At 36.2% G+C, this 22,962-nt stretch overlaps 1 protein-coding gene across 1 annotated transcript; it reads left to right on the top strand.

Annotated features, from left to right (window-relative positions):
- Positions 1–4,233: 4,233 nt before the first annotated feature.
- Positions 4,234–20,307, top strand: LOC145681593 (uncharacterized). The gene is made up of 3 exons (XM_081753218.1): positions 4,234–4,474; positions 14,282–14,465; positions 19,851–20,307. Exons 1-3 carry the CDS (start codon positions 4,288–4,290, stop codon positions 19,921–19,923), a joined length of 444 nt encoding a protein of 147 aa, XP_081609344.1. The 5' UTR covers positions 4,234–4,287; the 3' UTR covers positions 19,924–20,307.
- Positions 20,308–22,962: the final 2,655 nt, after the last annotated feature.

Raw genomic sequence — 22,962 nt, 5'->3', positions numbered from 1 at the left:
CGCACCCAAAGCCTCAAAAATATTAACTTACTTGTATTATTTTCACGTTTAAGGTTCCAGAGATTAAATACTCAGTGAGATATGTTGCTCCTGTTATTTATAGATTCAGTCGCGAATATTTAAAGAATTTCTTTTTCTAAAAAGTAAAAGTATTTTGAGATGTTTGAGCTGTTTGAGTTTATTCTTTAATAACGTAGACAGATAATTGGCCAAAAATGAAGCTTCGAGTAAGTTCTAAGATAAATTCCGCTCGATTTAATATCGACAACCTATCAATTAATTGCGAACAATAAATTTTTGTATGATTTCTTTAATATATATTATTCTTGTGGAAAATATAATCCAGTATTTTTTGATAGAAAGGTAGTTCGATTCGGAATATAAAGGAAATCTTCCTCTGATATTTAATGAATTTGCGATTTCCGTAAAAACGATGTCGGTTGTTGGAGTCATAGAGCAGAGGTTCTGGATTGGCCTGAATCTGTTGAATTTGGAAATTGCACACTTGAACTGAAAGACATTGACGATTTACTTTGTAATTTTTCGACTCTGGATATTTATTCTGAACAATTTTTTGTTCCAAAATATATTCTATATATATTTACGATGGGATCCAATGCTAGTTTGGCAGCGAGAAGAATTATTAATTATTGTAATATGTTGTAATGGAATACGGAACTGGAAGGCGAGTGCGGCAGACCGAAAGAAGTGGAGGCAGATTCTGACGGAGGCGAAGGCTCTTCAAAGAGCTGTAGTGCCATAGAAGAAGAATATGTTGTAATAAAGATTTTTCCTGGAAACTGTTGTTATTGTTTAAAATTAATGTTATATTGTATTTTGGTATTCACCTCTGGATTTCCAACTTATTGTTAATAACTGCATATTCCGGTTGTTTCCTCGTGTAAAGCTCCTTCTGTGGCCACCTTTGGATTGGTGTTTTCCCAACCTGGTCCTATAGGCTACGGATGGAGGCGTTACAAGTTTGATCCTAGCCACGTCCGTTTCCTATCTTTTTCTTTTCTGTTGTAAGTATTTTGGAAAAATAGGTCGAAAACATCATTTTCAAATTTCACAATTTTAGTGTATAAAAGTTTCTGGGAGATATTGTTTATTGCTTGAATAACAGTATTTTTTTGATATATTGAATATATTCTAAGGTAAGGACAGGATTCATAAGAGGTTTAGATTTGTTTTTATTTGGTCTCAAATTGGGTTGCAGTAGTGTCCGTAGTTAGTATTGTATATGTTTATGTATTATATTGAATTTATTTATGTTACCCTTTGCTAACTTGTATATTTCTTGTTTGATATTAGTAAGCATGAGTAATCCGATGGAGTACGTGAGCATTGATATTCTGGATCAATATACAGAATTGATAACATTAGATAGAACCGGAAACTTGGAAATAGATACTAGATCTGATTTTGGACAATTGAACATGTCGTTGACTCCGCCTACTCAAGGCAGTTTTCAATTTAGGCAATCTGTTATGCAATATAATTGTTTGGAGTGTGGTGGTAGTGATTGTCATCTCACGTTGTTTATAGCCAGCGTGATGTTGGGAGCACATGTAGAACATTGCAATATACTCGTCCATTTGCTGTTATCCTATACACTTAGTAAGTTCATTCTGAACGTTACTGATAAATAGATGTACATGATTGTTATGAAAATCATCGATATTCGTATCATATAAATACGCGTACATATGTAGATAAGCATGGAGAAAGTAAGAAAGAAGAATGATAGCTGTAGAACCAGAAGATCCATAATGTAATCTCACACAGAGTTATTTCTAAACTTAACTGAATATTAAGGTTTTAATCGGTTTGCAAACTGCTTTACTAGGGCAATCACTCGTTATTTCTAAATTTTACTGCTTTTTAAAGATTTTCATGATTTCGCAAACTGTCAGAAAATTTGTGCACTGTTTCTACATTTTGACGACCTTTCATAGTTTGTTTTGTATATTCACAATGTACGGATTTTAAATCATTATTTTTACGCATATGACATTTTAATTTTTCCCCTTTTATGGCTTGTCATGTCAATATATAGCATAAAAGCAAGATATCATCACAGAGATAATACAACTGGTCATGACTGCGAAAACAATCATGGCTTCCTGTTTCTCGCCAAATTGATGCATGGTGACGCATGTGATCTGTGGGCTTACTATTGGAAGCCACTACATGTAGCACGTGAGAAACTTGTTTGTTCTCCTTTTCGTTCTCTGTATAGGGTTACTATAGTCGATAGATGAATATCTTCACAAACGACATGAGAAGAACAACCGTACGAAAAATAGGAAGTAAATTTATAAAACACAAGATTGTATAATTTAGCCAATATTACATATTATCTTATTAAACACGTTCACATGCAGAAGCTTTGAAACACATGCACTTTATGCACGTATAACTTTTTCGAGGTACCCCTCGTCACCCGAAGTTTATGCTTTCACGCACTGTTGCCACAGTCCTAGCTTTGGAGTGGGCTGAAAAATAATACCAAATTGAAACAAAAAGGGCTGAATTCATTATTTTATACCAGCGTTTCCCAACCGGTGTGCCGCGGCACATTGGTGTGCCGCGAATGGGCCGCTGGTGTGCCGCGAGAAAATCGAAACAAATTATTAATTCTATACGAACCAAATTGCAAGACAGGGGAAAATGTATATTTATATTTCACATTACTATGAACCTCTACTATAAATCTACAATTTTAAATTTCATACTGTGTTACTTTTCTGTACATTTTTAATGTTGAAAAACGTATTTATCATTGTCATGGCCATTATTACTTCTTTATTGTTGCAGACTATTTCGTAACTTGAAATTTTAACATATCATTCAATAAATTCAACAAAGCAAGCATGCATACAAATTACCTACATTTGTGTTTTAAAAGTATAGGAGATTTGTTTATTTGTTCGTTATTTAGTGATCTTTCCTTTTAGTTAGAGGTTAGATACAGTTTTCGAAAGAGAAAGTGGATTTTTAAAAACCCGAGTCCTATATTTCATTGCTATTGTTTTCTATTTTAAAATTAGAATGAAAAATAAGTATAATGATTTAGCACGGGGGAAAATCAGTGATCGAGCTTTCTTCTCTGTAAGAAGGAAATTAGTAACCACATTAAAATACCACGGTAATTATATATATATATATATGGGTGTGCCGCGAGAATTCAAGTTACACCTGTAGTGTGCCGCAAGTTGAAAAAGGTTGGGAAACGCTGTTTTATACCATCGGGGATAAAAGTATCGGGGAACGCAAGGGGCCGCCGTCTACCCACTTTCAAAAAATAACTGTGGCGTCCCCCACTTCTAAAAAATTACAATGGGCAAAGATAGGCATGGGGACGGCGTGACGTCATGCATTCCCCTACTTTTTCAGATCCACTTTTACCCCATGTAATAGAGGTAAAGTTCTATAACATCCCCCTCCCCCTTTCCAAGAGTTTAAATCAAGAAAGTGTTTTTTTTATTAATTTTTAAAACAGCCAAATAGAACGACTAAAATTTCTACCACACTGCTTCTTTCTCGTCTCCTTTAAACGCGGCGCGGATGCGCTCATTTAGCGTCATTTGTTTTCCGGTATAGTTCGAATTACGAATTTTCTACACAAAGTTCGTAGCGTTATGCGGTGTAACGTCACCGAAATAAATGTTCAACAGCTTTTTTTAAGAGTCCAACACACAGTATGACTAACGTGAGATGTAGGAAAAGTCTTACTGACACTTTTGAAAATGTGACAAGTATTTGTTAAATGGTGCTGAATTGGGTAGAATTGTACCAACTTTCTCACAAAAGGGGCTGAAAATGCCTGCGTGGTACCAACGGGCCGATGAATGACAAAAAGGGCTGAATTTGGTACAATTGTACCAAGTGTGGCAACACTGCTTTCACGTGATTCCTACTATCTTCCTTCTGGTCTCTTGAAAATCGTAAAAGACAGGTAACATAGTATTTCAAATCTGTGGCACCGTGCATGAAACCCATAACCCACAAAAAAAAATTGAACATGGAGATAATGGTACCCCTGCAGTGCTAGACCTTTAACACGTCATCGCTCCAATAGTTAATGTTGAATATGCAGTAATATAAGAGCAACAGAGATGGTAGCATAGTCTGGAAATCTTTAATAAAGAAATTTCCTGTTCATGCAAGAATATTCTTTTTTAAAAAATCATTGTTCCATTCTTGTAATAAAGAAACCGGAAAAAATAGCATTGTTACTACAGTGATGTTGAGTGATATAATTCTGAACCAAAAGATCCAGTGATGGATATGAGAGGTAATTTTTATTTTCCTCTGCCTGAACCAATGTCGACGTCTGTCTCTGCTCTGCTTGGGAACAAGCGCACTTATAGCTCTAATGGACCCGGACGCCCGAAGGTTGTTGGGAAACATGGCGTCTCCTATGAGACACACGAAAATAAACCAGTGCTCCTCAGAAGTAGACGCACAAGTAAGTACAAATCCTAACAAATTAGCCAATATTTTTAATACGTAACGCAAGAATACCATAGGCAGAATTTACATGGTTTTTCATTATCTTTTAGAATTTAGGCGTTTGTTTTACCAGTGATGAAAAAATTATCTCAGTTGGTTTAACTGTTCAATAATTTCGGTGCATATTACAAACATTAGGACTTAGCTTCCTGGTTGTAGTAGTTTTTTGGAAAACTTTGTTTAATGCTGAGACTTCTCCTGACTTAGGTTAGTATATAGTGTTAGGGATTCATAAATAGTCCAGGGCAGCAGTTCTTAACCTTCGAGTTTTCTAGGATCCCGTTCATTCGATATGCATTTTGCGGGAATTCTAACCATGTCTTGAATAGTATATCCTGTATAAAATCTTTCTATTCTTCACTATACAAATTGTTATAGCCTCAAGCTTAGAGCGTACGTTACAAAACTAGCTTTATTAATAATAAACTTTGGCTAGCTGGGGTTCTGCCCCGAGACCCCAGCGTTTACTCAGTCTACAGCCTTGCATCTCTTACGGTAAATGCATGCCGAAGTTACATCGCGATCGAGGTCGAGGTTTAAGTCGCGGTCGCTACCTCGATGTCTAGGTCGAAATGGATGAAGGGCGCACATAGCGAGGAGGCTGCACCCTCGTTGTTAAGTTCTCAGTTTAAGGAGAAACATTGCTATGACACATATGAAATTATTCCGTCAGTGCATAAAAATCACTACGAAACCACATTTTGAAATTGAGAGGTACAAACAGTTTATAAATAGGGATGGACACGAGACGAGATATGAGAGATGCCAAAGTCTCGCTTCTTATTTCGCAAAAACATTTGAAAAATGAAATGAAATACTTAAGTTTTAAGTCCCACGCTTATAACGGTTAGGCTAAAGGAGACGGTGATGATGAGTAATGAATGAAATGGTGGAATGAAGAAAGTGGGAGGAAACGGGAGAATCCCGAGAAAACCCACGAGCACGGTGTTTGTCCACCACAAAGTCCACACGGCGCGAGCTGTGATCGAACCTGGAACCCCAAGCACCGGAGATGAACGCTCTACCACTGAGCCGCCGTGCCCCCTGCAAAAATATTTGAGTCTCATCTCTTGTTCATCTCTATCAATATTCTAAATCAAAGATTTTTACCTTTTATTCAATTTTCTGTGAAGAAATGCCCTCTTTCAGCACTCAGGCGAGAAATCGTTTCCCAGTAAAATTTAATAAATAAATAAGTCAGGTATATCTTCAGGTTTCGAGAGGACGGGGTATTAGCTGCAGCAAATGAAGTTTTGGCACTGAAATTCCATTATTCGACGTTTCCTCCCTATGGATACGTGTCAACCTTTACAGATATTTCTTTACCTTATATCAATAACGAATTTAGAAGAAACCCTTTTTATTAATCTCGGAATTGGGGGTGGTGATGTAGTTTTTAAGCATAGATATGATTAACAGTAGCTTCTTTTTTTCTTTAAAAATTCTACAATTTACGGACTTCAGGCCGGAAGCCCCCTCCCTGTGACCGCCACTGCCTTATGTAATAATAAGCTACAGTATAATTCTCAAATAAATAACTTATCAGACATTCCCATTTCAGTTGCTATTTTTTTATTCTCTATTTAAAATGTGCCTATTTTGATGTTTGTGTCATTCCTCATTAATTCTATTAATATGTCTTTCATAATCAAATATAATAGTGCAGCAAAACCTCGCGATATTCTAAACAATTGAAGACTTTATTCCGTGCAATGCGTCAGGGAGAGCCAATGAGAACACGAGCTACAGCGATGCTTCCGCTGAACATAGATGTAAAAACAAACTCAATTGTTCATAATCACGACCACTAATTCACTCTCGCGGCCGACTTCTAGGTCGCGATGTAGCGTGCAATGGCGGCATGCGCTTACTCATTTGAATCCATGGGTTTGTGCCAGTAGCGAGGGTGTGACCGCGACTTAAACTTCGACTTCGATCGTGATATAACTTCGGCATGCATTTACCCTTACGTATCACTCTTTGCATCAACAGCGAATTTCGTGCATTTGCTCTTCATATTTCCTGAATTTGCGCAACTGCGGGCTCCGCCCGCACACCCCTGCCTTTGCTCGGCCTACGGCTTCGCACCTCTTAGAATCACAATTCTGCCGAATTTCAAGTTTCTTTTCCTATTTCAACTACCTAAAAAATAAGATTTTGTATCTCAAGAAAACGCCTATTTAAATAACATGAGATTTTTTCATCCTCTTTTAGATCCCTTAAAAATTAAAAATATTTACTTTTGGCAATTTTTTTATAGATTAATCCCAGAAGGCTACAATTATGCCGAATTTCATCATTCTAATCCTGCCAGACGTGCCTAAACATTTTGGGGTCTAGAAAATGTCCATATAAATAACATAGGAAAGATTTTTCAGTACCCCATAAAACCACTCTTAAGGTGGATTTTTTAAATTTTTACTGATTTACTTAAGTAATGCTAACAAAACCGTACAAGCATACCGAATGTCAAGTTTTTATTCTAATTCCAGGTACACTCATGTCTAAAATTATTGTCGCATGTCTATAAATATGTTGTTGTAGGAATATAATTTGGTAACGAATTCGCTGCCGGTATTTGTCATAATATTCGTATGTATATAATCGGCAAAGACATGTGTGTGGCAAATTTCATGTCAAAAGAGCAGTAAATAAGAACAATAAATCGAAAATAAAACTTTCTTGTCCGTTTAGCAATATTTTGTTTTACTCATTCTAATTTTCGTATTTATAATTCTTTTCCTATGAAATTTACCACAAATATACATTTCACGATTATACACATAGTATCAGTATTAAAAGTACCCTGCAAAATCATTATCAAATTATATTCTTACGAGAAGACAGTTATAGATATGCGACAATCATTTTGGACATGAGTGTACATAAAACATGAGATTATAGGTCAAAAAAATACCTGTTTAAATAACAATCTTCATCCCTCCCTTTAGACCCTATAAAAATTGAAAATATTTACTTTTGGCAATTTTCCTGTCAGTTAGTCTCGGAAAGCTACAATCATGCCAAATTTCAACTTTCCACGTCTGCCGGAAGTACCCCGTTAATTTACATCAGTTCATGTAGTTTTACATATAGTGTATAACTTCTATTTCCTTTGTTTCAGTAGTAGAAAATGGGATAAGAATAGTTACGTTATCTGGTAAGATGTTAGATTGACTCCATTCATCGAACTCAGTCGAGATAATTGCTCTGGCTATTTATTGCTAAAACAGAGTTCGAAAATTCGATTTCGTCCAAGAATTTTCGTGTGGAGTAAGGAATGGAATTAAGACGGATGCCCATGTTAACATCAAAATATTATAAATCGCACTTGTGATATTCTAATCAAAACTACTAACTTATACTGCAAGATATTACTATAGTACTGATATTAAAAAAATAAATAAAATTTAGTTTAACTTGCAGATCTCCGACTATACGGTCAAGAACTTGTGGCCCAAGAGAATTTAGGGCCGTACAATCAGTTATCCTACGCATCCAGAGGATCAGAATACCGGAAGTCGTATAATTCCGTTGCAGAGTAGACAGGGGTGTAGCCAGCAGGTTTATGTAGGGGGGCCCGTCGTTTTTGAGGGGGGGCCAGCTACAAAGCCAAAAGAAATTATGTTGCAGCTAGTGTTTTTGAGGCATGAAAAAACCGGCAAATTTTGGTTTCCAGCTTCTTCTTCTTCTTCTTCTTATTATTATTATTATTATTATTATTATTATTATTATTATTATTATTATTATTATTATTATTATTATTATTATTATTATTATTATTTGCTTTTTGTGCATAAATTATATTCCAGGTAGTTTTATTATGTTTAACCAATAATCACTGTCCAAGACAAAATTCCTTACCGGACCCAGAATATACCTTTTGCATAATTAGTTTAAGCCATTGTACGCAGGACCTATCTACATAAGGCTAATTTTCTTTGAAATTTCACTTATTTTCTTTAAGATATCCTGACAAAAATAATTATTTATTATTCGTGACTAAAAAAAAAACATTTTTATTTTATTAACATCTACAGTACTGGCACAATTATTATGGATTTTTGATAAAGACAAAACTTTTGTGCACAAATGTCTTGCAAACAATTGTATTAACTAATATTTTATTTACTTTACCACACCAGTACCAAACAAATATTTATTAGTTATTTTAGGTTGGTTTTACAGTCTTATACGGGAGTGTCTGGCAATATAGAGAAAAAATGTCTGACAACCCTGACACAATCACTGCATTGTCTGGACAGAGCTCAGTAATAGTCTGGCATTTGCGTGGAGAAATGTTTGTTTATTGCATTGTCCGCCTGCCATTTGCATGTTATCACTTTAGTTTTGTGTGCTTGTGCATTCAAGTTTAATACCAACTTTTTTTCCCAGATTTTCTAATGTGTTTATGCAATTGAGCAGACATGGGCAAAGTTCGTGATTTGAGTTCTCGCAAAGTTGGACAGATTAGTGTTTTATTGAAAGAAACCACCTTAAAACAGAAAGAAATAGGGAAGAAACTTAAAGTTTCAACTCAAACCGTCAGTAATATCAAGAAGAAATTGGAATATGGCCACAGTTTGGTATCAAATAGGGTTGTAAAATGTGGTAGACCTAAGAAAATAACACAGAGAATGGACAGAAAAATAATTAAAATGGCAATTAACAACAGAAGAGCATCTTGCAGAATGATTTCCAACTAACTTGAAGCAGAGGGCACTACCATTGCTCGCAGAACAGTAAATGAGAGACTATTGGAAGGTGGACTAAAAGCATATCTTCCCAGAAAAAAGCCTCGCCTTACTGATAAGATGAAACAGGCTCGCAAGGCCTGAGCAGAGGCTCACGTTGACTGGACATCTGAGCAAGGGGAGAAGGAAAGAGTTTAAAATATTCATGTAAAAACGTTAATAACACAAATAATTAAAATTACGCAAAATATTAAACTTAACTTCCAATTTTAAGCCTTGCAGACTTTCACGTCATTAAGCTTACTCGTTATTCAATTGCTTATTCAATTCACTTTCATCAGCTGTTCAACGCCTTATTTTGTGGCCTGTATTGTTGCAGATTATGTTCTGTGACGAGTCTATCGTTGCAGTGCTTAACGACCGTGTGCAGACTGTAAGAAGGTAATTTACACCGGAATGGTTAAAGAAGACTGTAAAATTCCCTCAGAAGGTCATGATCTGGGGAGCCATTTCTGTGCATGGAACAATTCGTTTGGAGATTGTTGATGGCACCATGGACCAGTATAAGTACAAAGAGGTACTACAAAGACGTTTGCTACCTCAAACAAGGGACTGGTTTGACGATAGACCTTGGATTTTTCAACAGGACTCTCCCCCGTGTCATACGGCAAGGTCAGTGAAGACCTGGTTTGAAGAAAATGGTGTAGAAGTGCTCTCATGGCCTGGAAATTCCCCGGATATGAATCCGATTGAGAGTTTATGGTCTGTATTGAAAGATGAAATAAGTTCCCGTAACGACCAAAGCAGAGCTCATACAACGTCTTATCAAAGTATGTATTCATTCAAGTAGAATCAGGGAATTGTGCAGGAATTTGATCACTGGAACACCCAGACGTGTTAAAGCACTTGTTAATGCAAAGGGTGAACAAACTAAATATTAAAATAGTTGTTTACTATTGACGTACTCACTATTTGTGAATAAAATTGATTTGCATTATTATTTGTTTGCTTAAATGTCGTTTTTGTAGAAAAATTATGTTTTTTCCAAAAATCCATAATAATTGTGCCAGTACTGTATGTCTTATTTCCTGTTCTAGGGGTCGTCCACATATTACGTAACGCTATTTTTGACCAATTTTACCCCACCCTCCTGCTTGTCACACTTCGTAACGCAAGGCCGAACCCCACCCCTTTGTTACGTAACACTTTTTGATCTTTATTTTTTCATTATTTTGATTATTTTAGGGGTTATTAAAATAAAAAACTATTTTTAATGGTAGAACTTTTTATTAGAAAATGCTTATATTATTGTGAATATATTTATAGCGTTTTTCGCCAACAAATCAAAGTATTAGAAAATAGTAGACTCGTAATAATCTTTTATCCCCATAAGGTAGTTTAATTAACCAAGGAGGTCGCACCCATCATTTTAGGTCACTGGTGATTGGCAAGAAGAAAGTACTGCGGAAGATGCAGTTAAAACAGGATTTAAAGAAATAACATGGACCTCTTCTTCCGAGATACAGGGTGCTTCGTGCATTTGAAGTTCGCCAGTGTTAACGATGCAAAGTTCTGTTCCTCGTCGACCACAGATTCGAAGTGGCTGCACAAGTGAAGGAGCAGGGACATCTCGTTTGTAAACAAGCTTTCGAGCATTTTCTTTGCACTTCGGACTTCAGTTTACCACTATACAAATTCTTTTTTTTTAAAAAAAATGCGAGAATGCGAATAAACTCGATTTCTTCAGAAATATTCAAATCCAAAAATAATAATAATAAAGTAGTACGACAATAATACCCGACGAATTAGGTTTTTAATATCTTTAGGTCTGCAAATCGTGCATTGTTCCGTCAAAAAATGTTTCAAAAAAAAAAGTTTCTTCTGTTTCACATGCGAAACTTCTTCGAAGGAAAGAGTGGGTAATGATTCGAATCAGAAGTTTTAAATAATATTCTCAGAAATAGCGATACAAGTGGGAACGCGAAGGAATTTTAAAGCGGTGGTTACGATCACTAACAACTAACTCCAGAAAATCGTGTGACGTAAATGCAATGCTGCGATAGCCGCAAAACCGAGTTTTATTGTATTGTGATGCACACAGAGTTCTTCACCAGTCATGCTGGTGTCTAGTGCGTCTTCGAATAACTTCTGTATGATTCAATTTATATAGGCTATAGTTCGAAACTTTCCGAAATAATGTAATTATTTATTTATCTATCTATATATACAGGGTGAACGGTAACTACATGGACGAACTTGGACGGGTGATATTATATCTTTAAAAAAGCAAAGATGTCCTAGTGAACATGGGGGAAATGCCGTTCCGTATAGGAATGACAGAGTGTTGAAAGCATGGGAACATGTACTTCAGTGGCCAACAGGTTAAAAACAATAGTTACCATTCACTCTGTAATATATATATATATATATATATATATATATATATATATATATATATATATATATATATATATATATATATATATATATATATATATATATAATGAAATTACTACATTTGTAACAACTCTTGAGCCACCCGACTGATTTCGATTAACTTTTCAACGTAGATGAGTTTCGGGCCTGGAATGTTTTTTATAGCTTTACTTTGAATGTGCACTTTGAAGAGAAGGGGGAGATATACAAAAATGATCGAGAATGACCAATATTAATGTTGAATCATAGTTTTCGGAGTGGCTGATACGAACAGTGCAACTTCTGATGCCGTTTAAATCTAAATTCAGTCCCCATTATTACTCCTAAGGGGGATGGTGACATGTAAAAATAATTGAAAATTACCGATTGATTGAAATCCATACTGAAAAACGTTGTTTTTCACCAAATTTTTAATCTGATATAAATATGTTTTTTTTAAAATACTAGTTACAGCATATAAAAAATGTAATGCAGGCCTACTTACAAATCAGTTTAGTACCATTGTTTTATGGTAGTATTTACAGTAAATTGTTGAAACATTTGTTTTCAAAGTGTCAAATATATATCGCAGTAAACTGTGTGATCTGCTGTAAAAATAAAAATAATAAACCATACTGTTTTCCGACTGGTATAAGGAGGAAATACCATACAATTTTTCGATTGGTATAGTAAAATAGTATTTTCCCATACTGTTTTACCGTAAATTATCAATTATATGCAAACTTTATTATTTTCAAGTGACTGAAGCGAGGTAATATTACAATGATGTTTTAAAAGCTGGTCATTTGGGAGGGCCAGGAAGTCATTTGGGGGGGCCGGGCCCCGATGGTCCCCCCCATGGCTACACCCCTGAGAGTAGATGAGAGGTCACCAACACCTAATAACGAGGTTTCCAACTAACTCTATGGCCCAGAAACCCGGAGGTTCAATGCCGCGTTCACAAAAGCTCTCCATTGACTTCAGTCCTTAGCCAACTGAACCCAGTTTCTACTTTGTATTCCTATTTCTGCGAAATGCATGTTAATATTGTCTTCCCATCTGTGTCTAGGTCTTCCGAATGGTCATTTTCTGATTGGATTTTCAGTTAAAAGTTTGAAAGGTTCCTACTTTCTTCCATTCTGGTTATATGACATGCCCACCTGAACCTCCTGGACTTGATGACACTAATAGTGTTTGGTAAAAGGTATAAATTATGCAGTTCCCGTTATGAAGTTTTCGCATTCTCCATTCCCGCTCCCCTTGGGTCCGAATATTCGTCTCTGAATCATGTTCTCAAATACTTTCAGTCTACGTTCTCCTCTCAAAGAAAGCTACCGTGTTTGCAACCATTTAGGACAACAAGTATCGATTATATATATATATATATATATATATATATATATATATATATATATATATATATATATATATATATATATATATATATATATATATATATATATATATCATGTATGGTAGTGTGCATCTATCTGTAACCTATGTGCTTTTAAAATTTAAAACTATTCCTGCAAAAGTTAGTTTTTCTAGATTCTATAGGGAATTTGTAATTTCATAAACATTGAACTGCAATATAGTAGGAGAAATTGTTACATGTGCGAGTGAAACTTAATAATAATATCAAACGATGAAGTTGGTGCATGAACCTTAAGTGAAAACAAAGTGGAAAATCATCGCCCGGAGCGAGAGTATACGAGGGCGCCCCCATACATATATCCCAAGTAATTTTTCCTCTCTTTTCCTTTTTCTTTCCCGAATTTTGCGCCCCCTTACTTCGACGCTCGCCCCCCCCCCTCCTCACGGCACGGTGCTCAGTGAAAACAAAATCAGTGATAATTAACTCTGCTAAACGCAGTAGAGAAGATCACTAGTAACTTTACAGATAAGGCATATAGATAGCCACCATCACTCATTGAAATAATAATGGACTGACTCCATTGAGTAGCTATCTATTGCAAAATAAGGAATTCAAAAATTCACTTTCATATCAGTACCCAATTTTCCACCTTCATACTGACCCCTGAGAAGGCTAGCATTAAGACCAGCGAAACGATCGTTAATTTAGAATTAAAAACACATAACGTATTCCTTGAAACCATAGGGAGACATGTCAAAGTTATAGTGAAAGCTAAAAACAACCTTAATCACATGCGCTATAAGTGCGCGGAAAACATTTAGTTTCATTAAATTTCACGGAGAACCAAACAATTAATTAAAATTGATATGCTAACAACTTTGAATATATATTTTCCCAATAACAAACTCTAACAAAAAAAAAATCGATTCACTGATTCACCAACATTTTAGTACATTAAAATTAGTTTTAAATATAGGACTGATTTTAGGAGGGCATTTCCATGTGACAAAACTAATCACATAGAAATGCATGTTCGCAAATAAAAATTATAATCAACTGCGAACATTAAGGTAAAAGTGTTAGTTACTGCAATTAATTTTATTAACTTTATTGGCTAGACGCACAAATATGACAGGAATAGTAATAACGTCATATTTCAAAATTTTCCTACACTTAAGATTATCTTCTATATTTTAAATTGGTATTTAGGGCTATGAAATTGTTAAAGTTCGATAAAGATGATAAAGTAAATTGAAATATTTTTTTCCTTTTCTTACAGGATGGAAGCCATACACAGAGAAACTTTTACCGCAAATGGAGCGATCCAAGTCTTCTCCAGCCATCTTGGTGCGGCCAAAGGACAACAAAGTAACTCTAATCAAAAGTAGAAACGATGACAGCGAAGGCGCAAGCGGTGAAATGAGAACACCAGAAACCAATGAAAAATCAGGTCAAAACAATAGGTAATAAAGAAATAGAATGTGTCTTGTTAAGTCTAGTGAAACGTAATAAGCGGGGAAGATTAACTACAGTACTTTTCTACAAGTTCTATGAATCGAAATCTGTCATCATTTTCTCCGAACATCTTTAAACAACGATTCTTGGTCTGTTAACCTCAAAATTGCATCGCTCTTGTCTCTGAACAGAACTGTAGGCAGTACCCAAAGAGGTTATGGGTAGTTTAACCCTTTCGTGAGCTTCTGAAATTTACAGAATAGAATAAATTTTTGGTAATTTTCAAGTCTCTTTACCAAATAGATAAACCTAGTACAACCATAAGTGTAGCTTTAGGCAGGGAGGCCATAGAACATTGTTGCTTGTCCCGAAAGTCTTTATTGGATGGCAATAATGTGTATAGTTTTTTTTAACCGCAATTTACGTAAATCGATTTTGTGTTGCTTTTGCATTTTATTTATTTAATATTCACTCTATTTTCTCTCGCTCTAACTTTTTTGTTTCCTCGTGCGACTTTGAATCCTGAATGTCATAAGGCTGATCCACATATAGTGTGCCGTGGCTGTGCCGTTCCCCTGCCATGCTCCTCCGTGCCACGGCCGGACCATTCAGATATACCATACCGTGCCATGCTATGCGTTCCGCTACTACTTTCTATAGGATTTTCCCAGATGGATTGCAAGGAGAGTCAACTTCATGCCGCTTCGTGTACTCCGAGGAAAGCCGAAGCATTATAGCCGCCGAGTCGCGACCGCAGTGATTTCTCATCAAGGCGGCCTGTCGGGGCACGACATCGGATCGGTACAGACACGGCACATCATGTATGAATTAAAAAGGACAACCCAGTGAATTTTCAATATCAAAGTCTGAAAAGAAACTTAGTGGATCAAGGCACGGAGGGGGCAGAGTATGTAAACGGCACACTATGAGTGAATTACACCTATATAGTCACTTCAGCACCCTTGTAGTCAGGGGTAAAAGTGAAGGGAACGCAGGAGGACTCGTTACCCTACTTCCAGAAAATATTTATGACGTCCCTCCACTTCCTAAAAAATTACAATAGGCAAAGATAGGCACGAGAACAGTGTGACGTCATGCGTCCCTGTATCTTTTCAGATCCACTTTTAACTCTGCTTACAGTGGGTATGGCCTCTCAAATTCCGCCTTTCAAACCCACAGATGAAACCTAATCTAAGCAAACAAGCGACTGCCAAATAATAATGCAATGGCAAAGGAGGTGGGTTCATTCAATACTCAGAAATAAGGGTTTATGCCCTGCTAATAAAATATGTTAGTCAGGTCAATGAAGACAACCTCAGTTGATCACAAGTGACCTAATATAATTCAACTAGACTCGAAATATTTCAAGAGAAGTATGGACTCAAATACCCACATACAATGGATATGCATTTGTGGGTCTGTCTACCTTTTCCACTAAACCTTCGTAAAAATTAGCGTATTTTAATTAAGCTTAATGTATCCTTTCTTTACGAGTGTTTAAATGTTAGCCTGTTGCTTAAAATTGAGATCAGTTAAGGATATGGTAAAAACAGAATGAATTCAGCTCCAACTTTGATGTTTGCCTAGTGGAATTTTTTACGATAAAAATTTCCGTCGTACTTTTCATGAAAATTGACTTTTTACTGACTGAAAAGGAAGAAGGGTCTCAATTCAACTCTAATATATATATATATATATATATATATATATATATATATATATATATATATATATATATATATATATATATATATATATATATATATATATATATATATATATATATATATATATATAATGCATAACCTCGACATGTGTGCACCAATTTTGATGATTGTGTTTTGCTTGAAAGGGTATACCTTTCTAATGGTCCCATATAAATTCTTTAGGATCTGATGATAATCTTTGGAGCTAGGCCATGAAACACCTCAACGGATGCTGTGTTAAAGCCATTAAGATTTTTCTTGAAAACAGTTTTACCAATGAATGTTTTCTTCGAGGATTTGTAATTACCCCTTTTCAAATTATTTGCAATTCAAATAGGTGCGAGGGGGGCCTATTGACCTGGTTCGATCAAAGCTCGTGGGCTTTGTGGTGGACAAATACTGTGTGCGTGGGTTTTCTTGGGAGTCTTCCAGTTCCTCCCAATATCTTAATTTCACCATTTCATTCATTTCTCATCATCACCGTATCTTTCAACCAAGGGCGCCGAACCTGGGGGAAACGGAGGGGCCCGGCCCCCCAAAGCTCATGTGAGCTCCCTCATTGTATTTGTAAATTTACAATATTTGGCATAATTTGAATGCAATTTGTCTTAAAATCCTCATATATGCTTTCTGCATCTGAATGTCCCCCAAAATTTACAGAGAAATCGGCGCCTTTGCTTTCAGCCTACATGACATAGTCGTGGGACGTAAAACTGGAAGATGTCATTTCATTTTCATTTCACAATTCAATAAGTCAATAAGGGAAGAGTGAATTTAACCATTTCTTTGTGTTCCATGATAAATTTCATAAAATTTGGAGAAAAATATCATGAAACAATCTTTATCTCCTATGAGACATAGTGCTTTGCCTACTGGTCAATGATAAGCGCTTCTGCCTTTGGTGCATGGGCTCCTGGGTTCGATTCCCAGTGGGAGAGTATTCAAATTTGAACGCATTACAGCAGATCGGATTGCACTTTGAGTTGTAGGTCCATATCTTGTATAGCTTCAGTGCTCAAAGAATCACGAAACTTCACTAAACAAACAAACAGCCCTTGAGGCTTAAGAATTACCTCTTTGCCTGAAGTACCCTGAATTTAAAGAAACAGATTGTATTACGTCGCCTTTAGTTGCCTTTACGAGTCAACGTAATTTTAACACCTCCATCTTAGGCCACATAGTACTGAGGGCTTTTAAACCTCTATCTCAAAAGCAGTGGTGCCCACCCCCCCTTATGTCCATGACGCACCCCCCCCAACTGTCTATCCGTAGGTGTTCTTCCATGAAAAAATCTTCTTTTCGATTAATTTTACCCCCCCCATCAAACATATTTATATAGATTTTTAACCCCCCCCAAATATTTCAATGACGCAGTTTGCGTCATAGCCCCCCCTTGTGGGCACCCCTGTCAAAAGGACTTCTAATCTCGCAACGTTACTCAAACTAAACCTTAAGTAATAGCCTTGAAGGTGACTGAAGTGCATGAGTGTCAATGCCTGCACGAGTTTGCGTAGAGTTTTCCAAATTAACAATTCCTCAACCAAGAATTTATCATTCTTCAATTTGATTGTATCACTTTCAATGATCAATTTTCCTCTCCAAATATTCTCATAGGAGCAACCTGCGACCTAAAATACACCTGAGGGCACCCAGGATGGTCATTTTGGGAGACCAGGGAGAGCAATTACCCCACCTGAGTTTCAGAAACATATTTTTTTGTAAACTGTATACTAGTATACTAATAAAAAACGTGAAACCCTTATGTCGGTGGGCAATCTTGCCCCTCCTCTAATAAATCTGTAGTGATGCTGTAACACACTACGCTTCCTTCCATGGAGACACAATTTTAAAGTTGTACAGAACCCTGTTAAGACATAAAAACATTTTAAATAGGTGTATCACATCAATCTCATTATTATTAGTAGCTGGTTGTATAAGTTAAAACCGTAATTGGTTGTTTACATTCAATTTTCCCACCAACTAATTAACTTGCGGTTACAGATATTAGATCGGAGGTAAACCTTGCTAAACATTGCTCTATCTTATAGGTAAATGATAATGATTGTGGATAGTTTATACACTGTATATGGTGTCCATGTTGCTTAGTTTCTAAAGTATATTAGGCTCGACATGAAACAAATATCTGTGTATTTTATATAAGAACTTTAATCTCATTTAGAATGAATACGGCCCTTCAGAAATAATGATAAACAGGAAAACACATTCATCTTCAACATCATCAGTGTTCATTTTCAAAGAAAGATACTTGTCTGTCCGGAAAATAATGTTACCAAGTCAACAAGCATGAAAAGAAAACATTTATTTACATAATAATGAGGAGAATAATACCTGTACTTTAAAATTCTTCAAAATATTATCCTCTTGCGTTGATACATCTTTGCCAGCGTGATTTCTAATATTCGAGGGCATTCTGAAATTACTATTCAGGAAGTGAGTCCAAAGTCATGTCATATGCTTCTATCACGTCGACAATTGTTCGGTAGCGATATTCTTTTTCAGAGGGATATTTCAAACGGGGAAATAAAAGGAAGTCTGCAGGAGTCAAGCCGGGACTGGAATATCCACGTTTCATCACCCGTGATAACACTGTCCAAAAAATGAGGACCATTTTCACACATTTTCAAAATGGCTTGACAAATTTCAACTCGGCGAGAATTTTGGCTGTTGGTTAAAATTCTTGGGACAAACTTCGCTCATACTTTTCTCTTGTGCACATCTTTTGTCACAATCTCATGGACTATATATTTGGAATATTTAACGTGTTGACCATTAAACGAGCACTTATTCAACGTCTGTTGGTAAAAGTTTTTTACACAAGTCATAGTTTCATCGTTTGAGAAGATTGACTGGCGTCCAGCGCAGGTTTTATTGTCAAATTCTCCATGGCCTTCCAAAAACACTTTGCGCCATCTGTAGATTTGCTTTTCTATTAAACACTCATCCTCGGAGGCCTGTTGAATCACTGGAAAAGTTTCCGCTGCATACTTGCCGAGTTTCACACAAAACTTGATCTCGCATCTTTATTCCAGTGAGCACTGTATCGTGACTTGCACAAGACACGAAATAGAGATTTATGAAATCGCCTGTCCTTCATCTCCGAGGCTCGGAGGTGACAACTAAGCAAGCATTCGCTCTGTAGTTGACTTACATCACCATCGATTCCGGGGATACAGAGCGCTGCAACTTACAGTCGGTTAACATCGAAATGTATGACATTACCTTCCAAACAGACATTGTAGGCAGGCAGCCATCGTGCGGAACGGCAACTGAAGTTAGCCTTACTCACATCTCTTTATAATAAGAATAGTTATTATTATTATTATTATTATTATTATTATTATTATTATTAGTAGTAGTAGTAGTAGTAGTAGTAGTAGTAGTAGTAGTAGTAGTAGTAGTATTAGTAGTAGTAGTAGTAGTAGTAGTAGTCTTCTCTCCAGAGAAGGTAATACTTTTCATTGTAAAACCTGTTTCATATGAAATATTTTTTCTTCGCTCGGGATAGTAGCGCATACAAACTATACTCAATTAATCAAACATAAGTCCGTTACTTGTAATAACTTTTTAAAGAGCTATCAGAAACTTACAACGTTCTGCGGATCACAGATTGGGAATCACTTATTCAAATCAAAACAAAGTTCATTTTACTGTTTATTTTCCTTTCAGCTCTTCTAATCGCCAACTCCTAGACTTCGCTCTGCTCTTCAGTATTTTGTCGATCAACACCAAGAAAAAATGAAGCACAATATACCCTCAAAGAAGAAAATTTTAAATTCATTCATGTTGAAACAAAATCTAGAATTGGTAGATAGAGAGGTTGCAGATCTTTTCCTATGCACTTAATTTTTTGAAGTTTTTCTACAGTGCTATCTATTATAATTTCCTTAATTGTAAGAATCTGATGAGTACATTCCTTAGTGTGAGACCTAAATCTTTATTCGCCATCTTACAATTTGTCTCGAGCTAATATAATGGCTATATCAGAAGAAGCTCAAGAAACATTAATTACGAGTGATGTTATGTGGAATGTTCTAAATTGTTTCTTGTTAACTTTATTGAATCAACTTGATTTCCAGATATCAGCTTTCTTCTAGTAAAGAAAGTAAATTTTGTGATTAATCTATGTATTTTATTTAAATTCAAATACAGATTTCAATAAATACAAATATTTTTATTATTACTACTATTATTATTGTTGTTGTCGTTTCTAAGGATAGGATAAAGATTATGGAAAACATGAAGAGTTATGGAATAGTATTATATCTGCTGTTTTTGTGTTGTATCCTATTGTGATCATTGAAACTATATACAAACAAGTGCCGAAAGTCATGGGTTACAACCTGATAACGCGTGGAAAATTCTCGAGTACTGCGAAGTACTGTAAAATAAAATTGCAGGGACGCTTCAACTCACTGGTAGTCTACTGGAGTGATGTGTATCCATACAGCCTCGATAGTCGTTAATAATTTGGTGGTTGTTCCAGGTAGAAGAATCTGGGCATAACCTCATATATGTGCTTTATAGGGTTCATATCTGGAGATCTAGGGGACCAACTCATTCGTGGGAAGTGACCAGAATTTTCCTCAAGCACGGTCACATCGGACAAGTGGCGTGACACATTGTCCTCCTGAAAAATCCTATTGTTGGCAGCGTACACGAAGTTCATAAAGATTCGAGATGATCTCCAAGCATGATGACCGGTCAATGTCCGGTTTAAGTGCACCAGAGGACCCAAACCATACCATGTAAATATGATCTATCCAGCCCGGAGCCACCAGGAACTACAAAGACGGATTGTTGACAACTTGAGTCCGTGGTTCCATGCTTTTTGACACACCTAATCCCTATCATCCGCAAGTACCAACTGGAAACGTAACTCATCTAACCACTCTACACGTTGTCAGTCATCTAATGGCTGCAAAATTGTGTTTATTTTTGGGCAAACTCTTAATGCTTTATATACATTTATTCTGTTAGTGACTTTCCATTACGCTAAATATAGCAGACAAGGATATTTGTTTCATAACACAAAGAGAGATATGAGGGTCGAGGGACCAGAAGCAAGAGAGTGGCATACTGTAAAGGTACAGAATACACAGAGGCGGATATTATTTGAAGTTACACAGATTTACAATACTTCAGACAAGTGCTTACTAAGTCTCGGGGTACATAAAGTCACGTTCTACCTTATTCCTGTAATTACAGATTTGCCGATTGTATAATTGGGACATTATTATTTCTTTGTAAAGCAACATATAACATATTTTACCCTAATACTGTCAATTATAATCCGGAACGTTCTCAATCTGTACCATTGTAAATATTTTAGTTATTAAATCTTCAGAACATGTTTTCCTTATGTTAAGCGTAATTCAAAAAATATTAAGCTCTAGTTGAGTGAGCTCCTTTTAAAAATTCTGAGTTTGGGCGTGAGTTAACTCACATTATACACTTTAAGCTAAGCTAAATTCGTTTCAACAGTGACCATTTAAACTCTGTTCAAAATATGTTCATGTAGTGGTTCCATCAGTTTTGGCATGAGGTTGAAATCGCAAGGTGATAAGTTTGGCAAATATGGTGGATGCAAGAGAACTTTCACTCTCGCCACACGAGAAGATTCTGCACACATGATGTTACTATGACGTTTTCATCTAGTGGATTCGTTGAAAGACTAATTCGAAGGACTTCAGATCCCTTTTGGGCCTTACGCATAATTGCAATTGTACTTGTAACGGTTTGTAATGTAATTCGAGGTAAAACAAGTATGGAACGAACGAGTATTGGTGCTGATTTTTCGTGCTCCTAATGACAACATGTATGTTCATTCAACTCCCTATATGCAACGTTTACATATGGACTAACCTTCCATTTGGATACCTAGGTGTTTCAGAATTTCTTACTTAGTTCCCATTTTCGTTAAAGAAAGTAATTGCCATGACGTTTGCGGTAATTCTTGTAATTTCGTTTTCTTTTTAACTCTGCGCAGAAGAAATTCAAGAACAAGATGCAATACAAATTATAATATTATAAAATTATAAGTAAGCCATGTGTGACAAAGGTTTAAAATACCTTCGGGTCTCATCCAAAACGAAGAGAAAATACCAACCTACACCTCCTCGCGGGAGAAAGTGAGTTACGTCTTAGGTAGCTAACGTAGGAATAAGATCGACTAACTCCTGGGATAAGGAGTCAACTTCTTCCAAGTGCCAAAGGTCTCCTCGGAGGGTGGATGAGCAACTAAAGGCCAGAGGACCTTCTTGTCCTTAAGAGGTAAAACTGTCCTAAAAGCCGGATGAACCACAAGATGGTCAACGGCATGCGGATGTGGAAAGAAATGGGAATACCACCACATTATCTTTTCTCCAGGAGGAACGAAGGTGGAAAATAAATGCAATCGTGGTTCTTTCTGAGGTAAAACGTTCCGGAGGTAAAATAGTGACCCATTCGGATCCTCTGGTGGGTACTACTCCGCCAAGAATCATCAGAAGAGAATAATTACTTTCATTTCAGCATAGAAACCTGGAACGTACGAACTTTATGACGTGAGTTAATTGGGGGGTAAATTTGAAAATTTGTGCGTGGGAATAGGTAAATGTAAAGTAAACATAATGGGCTTAACTGAACTGAAATGATCAGGAAAAGATGAGATATTATCGGGAAACTACACAAAATTCTACTCGAAAGGTGTTAAGGACGTGAATATTATCGCGATAACAATCGAGAACAAAGCAGCAAGAACTGTAATCATGGAATGCTGTAGTAACCGCTTGATGTTTGC

This window comes from Thermobia domestica, chromosome 3 (genome assembly GCF_964235325.1).
Source record: "Thermobia domestica chromosome 3, izTheDome1.hap1.1, whole genome shotgun sequence".
Taxonomy (NCBI): Eukaryota; Metazoa; Arthropoda; class Insecta; order Zygentoma; family Lepismatidae; genus Thermobia; species Thermobia domestica.
The sequence above is the reverse complement of the archived record's forward strand: the minus strand, read 5'-3'. Positions and strand labels throughout refer to the sequence as shown.

Excerpts from the sequence above, each read along its gene's own strand:
- LOC145681593 (XM_081753218.1), top strand. The coding sequence starts at position 4,288 with ATGGATATGAGAGGTAATTTTTATTTTCCTCTGCCTGAACCAATGTCG. Across the intron at positions 4,475-14,281 it reads CCTCAGAAGTAGACGCACAA|GATGGAAGCCATACACAGAG; the intron begins GTAAGTACAAAT and ends CTTTTCTTACAG. Across the intron at positions 14,466-19,850 it reads AAATCAGGTCAAAACAATAG|CTCTTCTAATCGCCAACTCC; the intron begins GTAATAAAGAAA and ends TTTTCCTTTCAG.